The following is a 15,379-nucleotide window of genomic DNA, read 5'->3' as shown; positions in this document are numbered from 1 at the left end:
CATTGCCTCGGAAATTCTAAAATGGGTTTCTTTTGAAGCCAAATTCCGGTTTGAACAAACGGCAGTTAAGATAACACATCCTCGCAAACTCACACACGGGCTCGCAACGCTCGAACGGCAAAGGCAAGTCTTTATAATGCTCGCTCATATGGCGAAGGCTTCCCCCGGTTCGGTACTTAAAAACTCTCCCGCTCCCGGGAAAATCGGATCCCCGGCTGGATCCTAGAGCCAGCCGGCCATCAGCCACATGGCTGCGGATGGAAGGAAAAGCCGTGATAATGTACGGCCGGAGCACTTTGTTCAAACACAAATTACGCGGCTCACTTTTATGGCCGAACGCTGTCGGACCGGGGACGGCAAAAGGGTTAGTTGCCATCTCGGGTTCGGCAGCCACACGACCACGAACCCATCGCTTTGATGGAAGGTCAAAAGATTAAGATAAATTACTTTAACGAACTAATTATTAAGCCGTTTTATCAAAATTACCACAACGGGCCCAAACTTGGGTACCCAAGTCGGTGGGGGGTTTTAGAAAACTTTGACGAGAAAGTCCATAAGCTGTTAGCCGACCGGGAAAAAGAGGTAACTAGTGGCAAAACACATGATGAAGACAATGATGTGATATTTTACAGTCAACGGAATAAGTCAAGAAGATTCGCAACGGAGTGCTAAGAATCGATTTCTCGCTTTGAAATTTTGCTGGTCTAGGGTCGATTCGAATAAGGCTGTGAGGTATCCTTTTTGGAGCGAGGTGTATACGAGACTCATTCTACCAGCTTCCTTCCCCTTGCTTAGCTTGTGCAACCGGCACGCAGTGAGGTTGGTAACACTGCAAACTGAACAGCATACGATCGCGGCGCGCGCTTGGCACGTAACCACCTTCGTCATTGTTCAGCGAGGCTCCGAGGAGGTAAGTTGTTTCCCAGCAAGTCACCGTGTTTCCCTCGCCAAGTGATTCTTCCGTTTGGCTAGCTCCTGGGACAAAATTGACAGCATTAAAGTAATTAACAATTTACATTGGCGATCCTGCCAGGAGAATATAATTATGTTACTAAGGGGAGCAGAGAAGAAATCACTTGGCGTGGAAAAAAAAACTTTTTTTTTTGTTTAAAAAAAAACAAAATGGCGGAGAAATAACGCAAGCGAAGAAAATTGTGTGGGTAATGAAAACCCTTTGGATAATAGTGAACATTTGTGTATGGTAATGAAAACCGTAAAAAGGGTAAAGAAAACCCTGCCAAGGTAATGAAAACCTTGCGCATCATAATGCAAACTATTCGAACGGTAATGAAAACCCTTTGAATTATAGTGTAAACTATCTTTGACGGTAATGAAAACCGTGCTAGGGTAACGAAAACCCTCCCAAGGTAAAGAAAACCTTGCGCATTGCGATGAAAACTATTCGAATGGTAATGAAAACCCTTCGAATAATACTAGTGGAAACTTTAGTGAGGCAGTGCAAACTGTCTTGAAGGTAATGAAAACCGTATTAGGGTAGCGAAAACCCTGCCAAGGTAATGGAAACCTTGCGCAAAAATGCGAGAATTATTCGAATGGCCGTACAAATAATAGTCGAATTTGTGTTTGGCAGTGGAAAGTGTTAATGGCAGTAAGGAAAACTGTAACAAGAACTGTAATAAGAAAAAACTACAATAGCAAATGTGTCAGATGGTAATAGAAACACTTCGAAAGATTTGCATACAAGTAATGAAAACCTTTACACAGAGAAATAAAACTTATTTTTTTTCAATTCTGTATTGAATAATGTGTGGTTGAATGTTTCAAGAGTAATGCAAATCTATGACGTGAATGAAAAACGGTGATAATATTATCTTTGATCATAATAATATGTTAGGGATCAAATAAATAATATGGAAGAATCGTTGAGTGTATAAAAATCAATTTGTTCTCGATCTTCCATTTTGACTTTACAGATACTTGGAATATTTTGGAAACTTAAAACGGGAAATTCAAAGTCGAAGCAATGTCAATGGAAGGCAAATATGTCCGTCGTTACAGAGAGAGTGATGAAGAAGTCGAGACAGAAGATAACGAGGAGCTCCCGAGCGTTGGAAGGTATGTTCGTGCCCCTGAGTTCGTCGTTGAAGAGAACAGCAAGAAATCACCAGATCAGTATGTCCAAAATGAAACTACAAGCAATCTTTTCAAAGAGAATGAGATGCTCAAGCGACAACTTGCAGAATTGACTAAGTCGGTTGCAGTAATAACTGCGAGAAACAGTCAAGCACCAGACACTGAAGCTAACGAAGCCGAGGAAAGTTGGACTACAGCACGTTTCCTCCCGTCGCCGCACTCCTATGAGAATACTACTAGCATCCGTTGGGACCAGATGAAATCCTTCCCGAAGAGCATTCCGGCGAATAAGATGTGGGAAGAGTGGACGAAGTATATTGAAAACTTCGAAATCGCTGCCTCTTTGTCAAATGCTACAGACCCTGTTCGGCGATCCCAGCTACTGTTCTTATCGATGGGTGAAGAGTTGCAAGGCATTGTACGTGCTGCTAAATTGAGACCTAATCTAAACGACCGAAACTGCTACACGATCTTCATGAAAAACGTCGAGAACCACCTTCGATCTATGACCGACACAGCAGTGGAGCACGAGGCCTTCTCGAATATGCATCAAGAAAGAGGAGAAACGATTGTTGGTTTCCATTCAAGGCTCATGGAAAAAGTTTTTTCAATACTTACCAAAGGTATGTCAAACAGAGAGTTGGCTAAAACGGCGAGAACATTCGGCCATGAAATTAATTTCATTGTACAATCGGCAACTCGCGACGAGGCATATCAGCCTGGCCCATCTCAAACAGTTGATATATATGATTCTGGCATCAATCATCTAAATGAGCGTGGTGCCTGGCGTGGTGGTTTCAAACGACCCATGGTGAAACGTGAAGGCCGTTCCAGACCAACAGATGGACCATACAACAAACGCTCTCGTTTCAATAACCGGTTCGGCGGCAATCAGCAGCGTCTTTGCCCCAGATGTAACAGATGGATGCACAAGAACCAAATCTGCCCGGCGCTTAAACTCAAATGTAATGAATGTGGCATAATGGGTCATTTCGCTGTGGTGTGCCGAAAGAAACGTGTCCATGCGATTTTCGATACTGGGAGTCAGTCAGACGTAACGAATGTTGCTAAGGAAGAAGAGGTAAAATAAGATAATATAATCCATTTTTATTCGAAGAAATAAATATTGTCAGTTGAGTTTATTCATACACGTATTTTTTTCTGCTATTCATTGACAGTTAAACGCGTTATCTTTCGAAGACGTGTTAATCAAATGCCGTGTGGGATCCTCTAGCCCAACCCTATTTCTGATCGATTCTGGGGCAGACGTCAACGTAGTTGGTGGAAGTGACTGGCTATGTTTACAGCAGGAATATTTATCAGAAAAAGCGGAACTCAATCCCATTGAAATATCCTCACATAGAGACTTGAGAGCGTATGCCTCCGGAGTCCCAATGAAAATTGAATCTGCTTTCAGAGCACGGATCGAACCAGAAGGATTTACACAGTCTGTAATAGCGGATTTTCTTGTGGTAATGAATGGTAAGCGATCACTTCTTGGCAGAACAACTGCGAGCGATTTGAAGCTGTTATTCGTAAGCTCTCAAATTAACGGCTGTGAGGATTCAATGGACAAGAAATTTCCGAAGATGCCAGGAGTTAAAATCAAGTTCAGCGTTGATAAAAGTGTTGCTCCAACTCGTAACGCATACTACAACATTCCTGCTGCATATCGCGAAGGGGCTCGCCGCCGTCTACTGGAAATGGAGGAAAGTGGAATTATTGAAAGAGTAATAACGGCTCCCGAGTGGATAAGCGGAATGTCAGCGGTGGCGAAGGGAAAAAACGATTTTCGTCTGGTGGTAAATATGAGAGCCCCCAATAGAGCCATCAAACGCGAGTATTTCCGTCTCCCTATCCTGGATGAAATGAAGATTAAACTCCATGGAGCTAAGTATTTCACCAAACTAGATCTGAAGAGCGCTTACTATCACCTGGAATTGAGCCAAGAATCGCGGGATCTGACAACATTCTTAGCCGAGAACGGAATGTTCAGGTTTACGCGCCTAATGTTCGGAGTGAACTGCGCTCCAGAAATCTTTCAAAGAGAAATGGTCAGGATTCTGGAGACCATAGAAAACAAGATCGTGTACATAGATGACATCTTGATCTTTGAGGAGAATCTAGAAGATTTGCATAAAACGGTGGCACAGGTTTTGGAAATACTGAAAGCAAATAATCTCACCTTGAATCTCGATAAGTGTGAATACGACAAGACACGCGTCACGTTTCTAGGACATGAGCTGGATCAAAACGGTTTTCATATCGAAGAAGCGAAAATTGGCGCAATTCAGAAATTTAGACGGCCTTCCACTTCTTCGGAGTTGCGAAGTTTTCTCGGACTAGCGTCTTTCGTAAGTCCTTATTTAAAAAACTTTGCCAATGTTTCGAGTCCCTTGTGGGCACTGGTCGGATCTAAAGTTTGGACGTGGGACAAAAGGCACGAAGAAGCGTTCAACATTATGAAAGATCAGATAATTAATTGTACCGTATCCCTGGGATACTTTTCGGAACAAGAAGATACCGTACTGTACACAGATGCCTCACCTAATGCTTTGGGGGCAGTTTTGGTACAAGAGTCTGCCGAGGGAAAGTCACGGATAATAAGTTTCGCATCGAAAGCTCTGACAGACACAGAGAAACGTTACGCACAGAATCAAAGAGAAGCTCTTGCTGCGGTGTGGGCAGTGGAGCACTTTTCCTACTTCCTGCTTGGTAGGCACTTCACGCTACGGACGGATGCAAAAGGAGTGACATTTATCTTCAATCGTTCTCGCGAGACCACTAAGAGGGCTCTAACCAGAGCGGATGGTTGGGCGTTGCGACTGAGTCCATACAACTACTCTGTGGAATTTGTGAAAGGCAACGACAACATAGCGGATCCTTCTTCCCGACTGTACCAAGGAACTGACGAACCATTCGATGAAGAGTCTAGTCCCTGGAATTGGCACACATAGAGGCAAAAAGTGCTAACTTCCTAACGGAACACGAAATTTTGGAATCAACTACAATCGATGAAACGTTAAAACAGGTATTATGATAACAATTAAAATTTATTTGTAAAATAACATTGAAGTAATTATTACATGTGATAGGTTATCAAGGCATTGGATTCGGGAAAATGGCCAAAGCATTTGAGCAGGTTCCAAGCAGTTTCGGACGATCTCTCTGTGGAAGGTGGTATACTTACTAAGCTTGGATGTGCAGTGATTCCAGAAAAGTTACGCCAGAAAACTTTAGAAGTGGCCCACATTGGCCACCCGTTAGCAGCGAAACTAAAAAGTATATTGCGAGAACGAGTGTGGTGGCCAGGGATGGCAACGGATGCAGAGAGCTGGGTAAAATCATGTAAAACGTGTGCAATAAATGGGAGACCAGAGAAACCCCCACCGATGCACCGTGTATTTGCTCCAAAAACCGTTTGGCAGACCATAGCACTCGACTTCAATGGTCCCTACGCAAGATTTGGCGGAATTTCTATCCTTGTTATAATCGACTACCGATCAAGGTATGCCATCGCTAGATCGGTGAAGTCAACTAGTTTTGAAAGTACGAGAAAAATTCTGGACGATGTGTTTAACCGAGAGGGCTACCCTGTTGCGATCAAATCCGATAATGGGCCTCCATTCAACAGTGACGACTATAAGAACTATTGCAGCGAAAGAGGCATACAACCAATTTTCTCCACACCATTTTTCCCCAGCAGAATGGTCTGGTCGAAAATTTCATGAAGGTTGTGAATAAGGCCATGTCCACGGCGATGTCCAACTCTACTAACTTCAATGATGAGCTACAGGCGGCAGTGAATGCCCACAATGCATCTGCTCATACTGTTACTAAGGTGGCACCGGAAGAGGTCATGAGCGGAAGGAAAATTCGCCGTGGCCTGCCTCTGATTAACCCTGGCAAAGTGAATATCGATGAACAGTTACTGAACTCGAGAGATGCAAAGGCGAAGCTATATTCCAAGGCCATTGCAGATGCACGGCGAGGATCCCGGCCCTGCAAGGTCGGTCCTGGAGATGATGTCATACTAGAAAGACAAATCAAATCTAAGGGAGATACAAGATTTCATGAAAAAAGATATACAGTCGTTAAAGAAGACAATGGTAGTCTTCTCCTAAATGATGGAAATGGACACGTTCTTCGTCGTCATGTCTCTCAGACTAAGAAGGTTCATGCCTGGAGAGCTGCGGATTCTGGAATTCTGGGAGAAAAGAACATTGAGCAAAGAGAAACAATCCGAGGTTGCGAAATCGTCTAGATCATCTCGGAACAAGACAGGTGCCTACCTGTCTACTTATCGGATTATGTCAGGCATATGCAAGACGATCATTAATCATCTAGTGGTAAAAAAAATAAATTTCTCACGAATACTCACGAATTTAACTTGGAAAACTATAATCCGATTTTCTAGTCCAGTAAGAAAACTATAGGTATTTTTCCGATGTCCCCCGTAGTTTATAGAAAATTTCGCTCCCACGTTTTGATTAAGGCAATTCAAGGTCGGCCGGGTGCTCGTTTCACAACACCAATATGAAAGAAATCCGATGGGAAATTTAGGAAAACTGTTCCGTTGTTTGTTTTTTTTCTTTCGTTCAAGTTTAGTCGAATCAGAAGAAGGCACAAACAAATTCAATGGCACAGATTCCTAGGTGGCGAAGAAGTTCGAAAAAGCACGTTAGTATGAAGGTAAATAAAATTAAGCTGTGACGCAGCATCTACGGCTTTTCCAAAGATCTCTCGAGAGTTTATATGTATATACCATTTTGTTGTTTTCTGTCAAGCATATCGGATGTCACGAATATTAAACGATTTCCGCCCCTTTTGTTTAGTGCATTGAATGATGACTGCAATGAAATAATTTGACATCTGATGTCAAGCACTCATGAGAGATCAGAGGGGCGACACAGCTGTCAGAATCCATAGATAACCCATCTACCTCACATGTGTTTTGGTACTTTAGATTTTGGTACCCACTTATTGCAACGTTTACCCCAAAAAATGTTCATTAGAGTAAACGGATCATTGTTCCAATTAACGTATTTTCGATAATTAGCTATTTCTCGGCAAAAAAATGCTTTCATTTCATTGTATATTTATATATTTTTGAAACGAGATGATAATAAGTTTTTTGTCGAATGTATCTGGCATCATTTCAAACGTATTCTTATTTCGGACACTCTGCAATTGTGCATTTTCTTGTATTCCACAGTCGAATGAATTGGAATTCCTATTGCGCTATTTACGCCTTGTAGCTTAAGATCTATGCATTATTTGGTGGGATTATGTGGAAAGAAAAGGCACTGAAAATAATTTCAGGATCGTCGTACTATGGTAGATGGAATGGGATTGAAATCCAGAAAAATGTCTTAATGAGTATTTAGTATTAAATGTATTCATATGGCTCTTCCACAATCATTAACAGAGACGTCTTTAGCATCTGTTTGTTGAATGGCGTATCAAGGAGGAATACTCTATGCCTTCCTTTAGCATTATGCATTTTCTAACACGGGTGCCGCAGTATTTCGGAGTTGTTCTAGTTGTTAGATGGACAATCATTATTCTGAGACGACATTGCAAAAAAAATGTTTCATTTATTTATTGTCATTGATTCAGTTTTTACATGCATTTACCACACAATGTAAGCTTAGAAAAGATTGTCGCAGCGGCTGCGACAGTATCACATCCTTTACTCTACCCTTGCATGATATATTGGTACATATATAACCGGCGTGCAGCGGATGTTCTATCCTGGTTCGCCGAAACCCTGTAATGAACGAATAATATAATGTTCAGGGAATACTGATCATTTTGGAAAGTGAAATTTTAAACTTACCTTTGTTGACAAACCATCGTTTTTCGTGCAATCCGTTGAAGCTGATGCATTTGAGAACCACATTATTCCTATTTTTCCCCAGAGAAACAATTATTTTCTTCAACAGTTTTCGACTTGCGAAAGTGAAAATCCTTTTTGAGTCCGTTTACCGCGCTATTGCCGGAGCCCAAAACAAAAACAAATGACGTCATGTTGTCTAGATGTTGAGTAGGCAAAATTATGACAGTCGCATCCCCTTGTGATAGATGAGCACACTGCAACCGCCGGGGCGTTCAGGGGCGCCGGTTGTCGGGCATCGGGGGCAGTGGTTTCGGAAACAAGGGAAAACAATAGTTTATCGATGCAATGTTTGGTTGACTAATATTGAATAAAATGAAAAAAATAAATAAGCTGTTTTACCAATGAGAATAAATAGTATTTATTTACATTGCTGTTTTACGAGAGGAGTGAAATGACAGGGGACCAAACACTAATATTTAATTTTTATACGGAACTCTTGCGAAAATGAAATGAAATCATGATGTTTGCTATACAAATTTACCAAAACAAAACGCCGAGCCATCCAATCAATTGTTCAGCTGATCGAAACTGTCTCATAAAATGGCTTATAGTCAGGCCGAGCAATGATGGTTTCTATTTTTCGTTCAAAGCCTCGTTATTTTTAAACAAGCTTGTGTAAGCGTTTCGATTTGCTCCTTGATTTCTACTCCTAATTAAATTGATAAGGTAATCAATGGTAGCAAAGTAGAAACAAACTTGTCCAATATAACTAATTCAACTGTCAGTGAATGTCGTTAATTAGTTAAATTCACTCATAGCAATACAACACACGGAATTTTGTTGAATTTTGGATCTCAAAAATTAAACTCAAACTGGAAGAAAACATCTACATAACTATGGTAAAGTCACAGAGAAACAGACGTCTCACTCAACACATGTTCCATCGTTCAGCTTTTTAACGGTGGATTCAATTTTCTGTAGGTGGTCGATCGGCCACCGATGGCGCTTCCATCGGTTTTGTTTGTGTTTGACGTTTACTCACTACCGCCATCTGGTTGCCGCTTGACCACACACAGGGTATTGGGCGATAATTTTTTCATGACGATGATTTTGATTGCATTTTGTTCTAAGTGAGACGTCTGTTTATCTGTGGTAAAGTATCAGACATAATCGCAGAAGTTTTTTTTTTGAGAAGAAGGAGGATGTGAGGTATCCTTTTGGAGCGAGGTGTATACGAGACTCATTCTACCAGCTTCCTTCCCCTTGCTATGCTTGTGCAACCGGCACGCAGTGAGGTTGGTAACACTGCAAACTGAACAGCATACGATCGCGGCGCGCGCTTGGCACGTAACCACCTTCGTCATTGTTCAGCGAGGCTCCGAGGAGGTAAGTTGTTTCCCAGCAAGTCACCGTGTTTCCCTCGCCAAGTGATTCTTCCGTTTGGCTAGCTCCTGGGACAAAATTGACAGCATTAAAGTAATTAACAATTTACAAAGGCGTCCACTACTTTTTAGGATTTGAATACAAACCACCTTGCTTTGTGATTTTTTTTAAACCATCAAATATTTTATTCTTCGTACATTAAACACTTGAATTCAACTCACTCTTTGAAATCAGCATCATCCAAAAAATAACCTTGCAGGATCGCCGAAATGTGTGGCCAGAGTGAAATGCGATGACAGCAGCTCTCCGTGGCGCGTGTGCACGCCACGGAGATCTGACAAGAAGAGGCCGAGTCATGGCTTGCTACTCATTAATTGACACGCTCAGATGTGTAATATGTTAATATATAATCAAACGCAAATGGTAACTTACTCAAATTCCATAGTATCTTTTACAAGAGTCGGTTTTAAGGTCGTCAAAATTCTTGTCGGTATAAGGGTCGTCCAAATGTTTGAGCGTTGAGGCCTTAAGATATTGCATCGTGCACCAAGAAGATTTTGGAATACAGTGTTGGCCCGATTTTATCACGTTTTCAACCCGGCACCACAAAAATGTTTGAAAAGGTTAGTCGTTCTTTTTATTTGAGTAAATTAGGCTGTTACAAATATTGACATTCTGTCCTACTGGTTCCTAAAAGGTCAAGCCCCCCTTAATAATAATAAATATTAAAATGAAAAAAAAAACCAAAACTACTCGGATTTGTTAGAGAATGCTTTGAAAGTCCTCAAAAATATCCGAATTTTATTTTGATAAAATCAAAAAATAAATAAAACAACACCGCGCAACATCGATTTTATTATTGTTTTTATCTTGATTTTAGTTTAGTTTGGTCTTCCATATAATTTGTATGGAGCGAAAAATTATTGAAAACTTTGCCCCCATTTTTTCAAAACTAATTTTTTGTTACTCACACCCCTTTGCGTTTGACCCCCTCATTTGGCATATTAATTTCCCGAGAATTTCGAGAAACTAACATATAAATCCCGGGAAACCGGAATGGAAGCCCTACAGTAAGCCTTGTGAGCAAAGGCGTTGGATTGCCAATCCGGAGAAGGTGAGGTCAATTATCGGTCCGTCCCAGGCTGTTTTCTGGTGGGAAACATTTTTGACTCCCTGGGCATAGTGTATCCATTGTACTTGCCACACAAGATACTTTATCATGCATTGGCGGGCTTGAAAAAGCTTTCAATTAGTAATTGTGGAAATGCTAATAGAATACTAAGTTGAAAAGCCAGCCATGTTCCAGTTGAAATTTCGGAAAACTCTCGGTAAAATAAAAAAAAAACCTTTGAATTGCAACGTCGAAAAATTCCCCGTTAAAATCCAAATAATTTCTCGTTGAAATAGAATTTTTGAAAGAAGTGTTGCGATACTCTTACTCGTGAGTAAAAAAACTCACTCTTTACTTATTTTGTGTGTAATACTCAGGCCGTGAGCTACTCAATAAATACTCTTATTCACGCAGAGAGTAGGACACCTATCTCACGATCAGTATTACTCACTTAGTGAGTAACTCACCTGTGAGTATAGACTTTGAAACTCAGACGCGAGTGAGTAAAAGTACTCTTGATGAGTATGGTTGAAGCTTGTCATTCATATACGAAGTTTGTTTCATTAATAATGACACGTTTTTTTTATTAATGATATTTGCAAAAAGACGGCTTGCTATTTATTATACTACTACTGAAAAAATAAAAAAGCCATTTATGCTCCAATGATTTATTTTCGTGTGTTATTGATATGGGACAAGGGTAAATGCAAAATGAAAATTTTGAAATTGGGGACCATTAGGAAATCATGTAAGATTTAGAACTTTAATTGCGCGTTTATCTTTCGATAGATTTTCCAAATTCATATATTAATCGACTCGAAAACTCTCTATCAATTTGAAAATTTCAGTGAAACTTTTGATTATCAACGTTAAACTATTGAAAATTTCAATTCCTACCAAATCAAAACAAAAATCTTAGAAACAGTCAATCCCGTTCATCCCCAACACGGACATCAGTTTGATGTAAGTTACGGTCCTTTTGGCCCACCGCCCACCTTTTGGTGTACCGCTTCATTTTATCTATGCTTAAAAAGACCGGTGTTTCGGACACGCGCATCATTTTCGTTCGAGCAGTGAGAAGGTAGAAATGAGTCAGCATCGGAGGCGATCGTCAGGCGGAGAGCAGACCATGGCGTCGGATAGTGATCCGTGCGACAACGGCTGCCACATCGATGGCGTTGGTGGCGTCATCGATAGTGAGGCGGCGGTGGTTGCTGATTGTGATTGGAGACATGGAAAATAAATTGGTTCTCTCTAGATCCACCAAAGGGGAGAAGGTTAAACTGAGTGGGTTTTTGCCTTTCTCGTACAACAAAGTTGTACCAGAAGGCTATAATTTCACTCCAAAAGCCAAATTTTGATAGAAGGCTCGGAGACCCATAGTGTTATATACCAATCGACTCAGCTCGAAAAACTGAGCACATGTCTGACTGTGTGTGTGTGTGTGTGTGTAGCCCCGGGAATTTTTATTGTTAAACACGTTTCATATAGAAGGACTTGACTGATTCGAGTGCAACTAGTTTCATTCGACGGAGAAACTTTCCTAGTTGGACACTATTGTTTTGTTTGCTAATAAGTCATTCGATTTGAATAATATTTCTATTTTTCTTTTAACAAATACGCTGTTTACATGCACACTTTAAGTCATTAATCGATTTAGCCATGACGCAATCCATTACTCTTATAATAATTGCTTAAAAATTACTCAATTATTGAGTAATTTATAAGCAGCGTGATAGAGTTGCATCAAATATTTTAACCGCCAAGATGTAGGCAATTACCACAGCATTTACAACATTAATTCGAATCCAACATATCGAATCGAGAAAGGCATAATCACCACTTGGGGATAAATTTGGGTTTTTTAGAATGCAACCGCTAGTGTCTAGCAAATTCTTGGCGAGCAAATCGGCTGAGGATAAGTGCCTCAAATCATTCCGCCAATTTTCAATACGGAACAATGAGACAAGATTCCGCGTTGAATGCAACTTGTTGTTAGCAAAGTGCCTGATAAATGCCTGAAAAATGAGTGATTTTGTATGTGTTTCTTATGTAAAAAACCCTGATTAATCCACCTAGAGGTGATGGTGCCTTTCTCGTGCATTATAAAAATAGTATTTTGGCCATTACTCTTGAGCCCATAGTCCGATCTGGCCAATTTTCAATAGGAAAAAATGGGAGAGTATTCTGCGTCAAATGCAACTGCGAGTAAATCGGTTAAGGATAAGTGCCTGAAAATGAGTGACATTTTTTTTGGGTGGGTGCGCACAGACGCACACACACACACACACACACATACAAGTTAAATAGAATGCGGCACGCATTCATAAAAAAATATAATTTATTCCGAAATTGAATTACACTTCACACTACAGACTAACGATTACAGACTAACTTGATTTTCCCTAGCTGCACTGATTTTATTAACTATTTCTGATATGTCAGCAATAAGCTCTCCACCTGGTTATTGTCCTCCTCGATCGGATGATCGGTTCGATCGATGATGTGTGTCAGCAGTTTGTGCGTTGGCCAAAGTGCACTTCATCGCTGCGTATGCTCGTTCGTCCTATGTACCATGTTGTTGCCGGGTCGCTGTTGCTACCCGCGTGTTGGCATCGGTGTAGTTGCAGAGTTCTGATGCTTAACTCCTCCTAACGTCTCTTCCCTTAAGTGTCGGACGTCCTCGTTCGACTTCTCCTGAACTTCCATAACCTGAAGCCTTGGGGATGGGATGAACTTTAAAGGTATCGGTTTCCTTTCTTTTTGTAAAGTTTCTTGACTGGAAGCCTCGATCGTAACATCTTCTGCCTCAAACTTTGCTTTTTTGCTGTGCCACCGCTTGCTGTATCTGTGGAGATAAACTACGATCAAAAGAAAAATGGTTATGGAGGCAATCGTGACTCCTCCGATCACTTGTGATTTGGATAGTTGCATTCGGATCCTTGCGATTTCTTGCAGGTTTTCTAGGTTTACTTGATGAATATCTTCCATATCGGGGAGTTGTTTGTTCAACTCTATGTTTTGATGATGATGATGATGATACTACCATCTATTGTAGCAAGGCACCTGCCGATAGCACTGGCCATATCTGACAAACGATTCGATCATGATTATACTACTGTTTGTATTTCATCAGACTCCTGTATGAAGGGCCAAAAATGGGTGGGGTGGTTCCATAATCATATAGTTTCAACATAATTTGGTAAATATATATAATGGAATTCTCTCACCAAGTTTCAATTCCATGTCATGGACGAGAAAGGACCTCTCTGCAACGCCAGCTAGTTTTAGATTTATTCCTTCAGAGATAGGAAACCAATAGCTTTTCAAGAGATGTTCTGGTTTAGATCGGGGAATATGCTTCATTCTGGGTCAAAGTTCGAGAAATAGACTTCTTGATTTCTAAAAAATGAAATAAAAAGACGGATGGCAGTATCATACATAATAACATAATTGTTTCGATTAATATGAATATGTATTCTGACTTTTTTGCCTTTCTCGTACCTACAACGAACTTTTTTTTTTCTAAAAGTTTTTTCTTTTTTTTTCTGGGCAAAATGAGATTTTTATATATTCTGAAGCCTTGTCCAAAATAACGTAATCTGGCAAAAAAAAAACCTAAAAAAACTTAGTTCGGAAATGATTTTCGTTTGTTTGAAAAACTACCACACGCACTTTGAAGATTACGGAGATTATGGTTTGTTCAACTCTATGTTTTGTCCAAAAATTGGTGTAGAAAACTCTGCACTCGCTAAGGTTTGGAAATTTTGTAAAAATGTTTGGTTGAGGATTTTTACAGTACAATTTTCCGTTTCGATAATTGTAGGGGCTGCTATGATTCGGTTGTCTCCGCAAGAGTCTGATACGTGAACTCTCGCTCTGCTATCTAGTAGAATTGTGCCTGGGATAATTTCTTTGACTATTATTTGGTTGGTATCTTTGGACATGTTGCACTTTGCTGCTTGATTAGTTAGTATGTTGAAGACGCATCCGTCTTTCAATTTTGGCTGTTATCGCATAACACACACTTCTCGTTCTGTTTGTAGATGGAATTCTTGAACTTGGCTACGTATTGGGTTTCCAAGTTGATCCTGCTTCCGTTGATGTTGGTCGCCTCTAGTTGGATGAGCTCATATTCCTGACTTTCTACTACTGGCAATTTGATTATGAAAATGATATGGTCGTCTTTAAGAGTTGCAATGCACCTAACAAATTCAAAGATTTCATCATCGAAATGTAGTTCTATTCCCTGATTTTTGAAAAAAGTTATTATGTACTCTTTGTCTGAAGGTGTTAAAATGTTTTTGTTCAGTAGATTTGATCTGGAAAATATTATTTGCTCTTCTATGTCCTCTAGTATTTTAATAATTATGTCTAAGTTTAAAATCAAGTTAATTTCTTCTACGTGTTTACCAAAGTTTTTACTATCCTTACTAATTTGTTTAGTTATTTTAGCAATTATAATTGACACTTTGTTAATTGTTTTCTGTAAGGAATCATTAATTTTTATCTGCCTATCCTGATTGTTTATTATGCGGTTTTCGGTTGACTCAATTTTTCCAAGGTTATGTTGTAAAAGTTCGAGATCATCGTGGTCTGGATTTCCAGCTACGAATTTAATGACGGTTCCTAATGCATTTACTAATCCTCTCCTATGTCGTTTAAGGTACAAGCTGCTCAATTTATTTTTCGCGATTTTCAGTTTATATAAAAAAGTCTCAGTTAAATGATCCGTAAGGTTTAATTCAGTACTAACATTTTCGATGTATGCTAAGTTTGCTCCTATCTCATCGAGATCTACCTTATGAATGACTCTATGGTAACCTGTTCTGATTCTAACTTTTGAAGTTTTACCGTGATTAGACCGTTATGGTTGCTTATATCTTGGTATATTGTTGCATGGACGATTGATATTAACCTGGAATAAGAAATTTATCGTTTTAGTGATTTAT

The 15,379-nt window shown here is 40.0% G+C and overlaps 1 protein-coding gene across 1 annotated transcript; it reads left to right on the top strand.

Moving 5' to 3' along the window:
- The first annotated feature begins 795 nt into the window (after positions 1–795).
- On the top strand, positions 796–4,882 carry LOC134207247 (uncharacterized). Its single transcript, XM_062682966.1, has 4 exons — positions 796–910; positions 1,935–3,175; positions 3,273–4,809; positions 4,875–4,882. The coding sequence occupies exons 2-4, from the start codon at positions 1,985–1,987 to the stop codon at positions 4,880–4,882; spliced, it is 2,736 nt and encodes a 911-aa protein (XP_062538950.1). The 5' UTR covers positions 796–910; positions 1,935–1,984.
- The last annotated feature ends 10,497 nt before the right edge of the window (positions 4,883–15,379 follow it).

The sequence above is a fragment of the Armigeres subalbatus genome, chromosome 1 (assembly GCF_024139115.2).
Source record: "Armigeres subalbatus isolate Guangzhou_Male chromosome 1, GZ_Asu_2, whole genome shotgun sequence".
NCBI lineage: Eukaryota > Metazoa > Arthropoda > Insecta > Diptera > Culicidae > Armigeres > Armigeres subalbatus.
The sequence above is the reverse complement of the archived record's forward strand: the minus strand, read 5'-3'. Positions and strand labels throughout refer to the sequence as shown.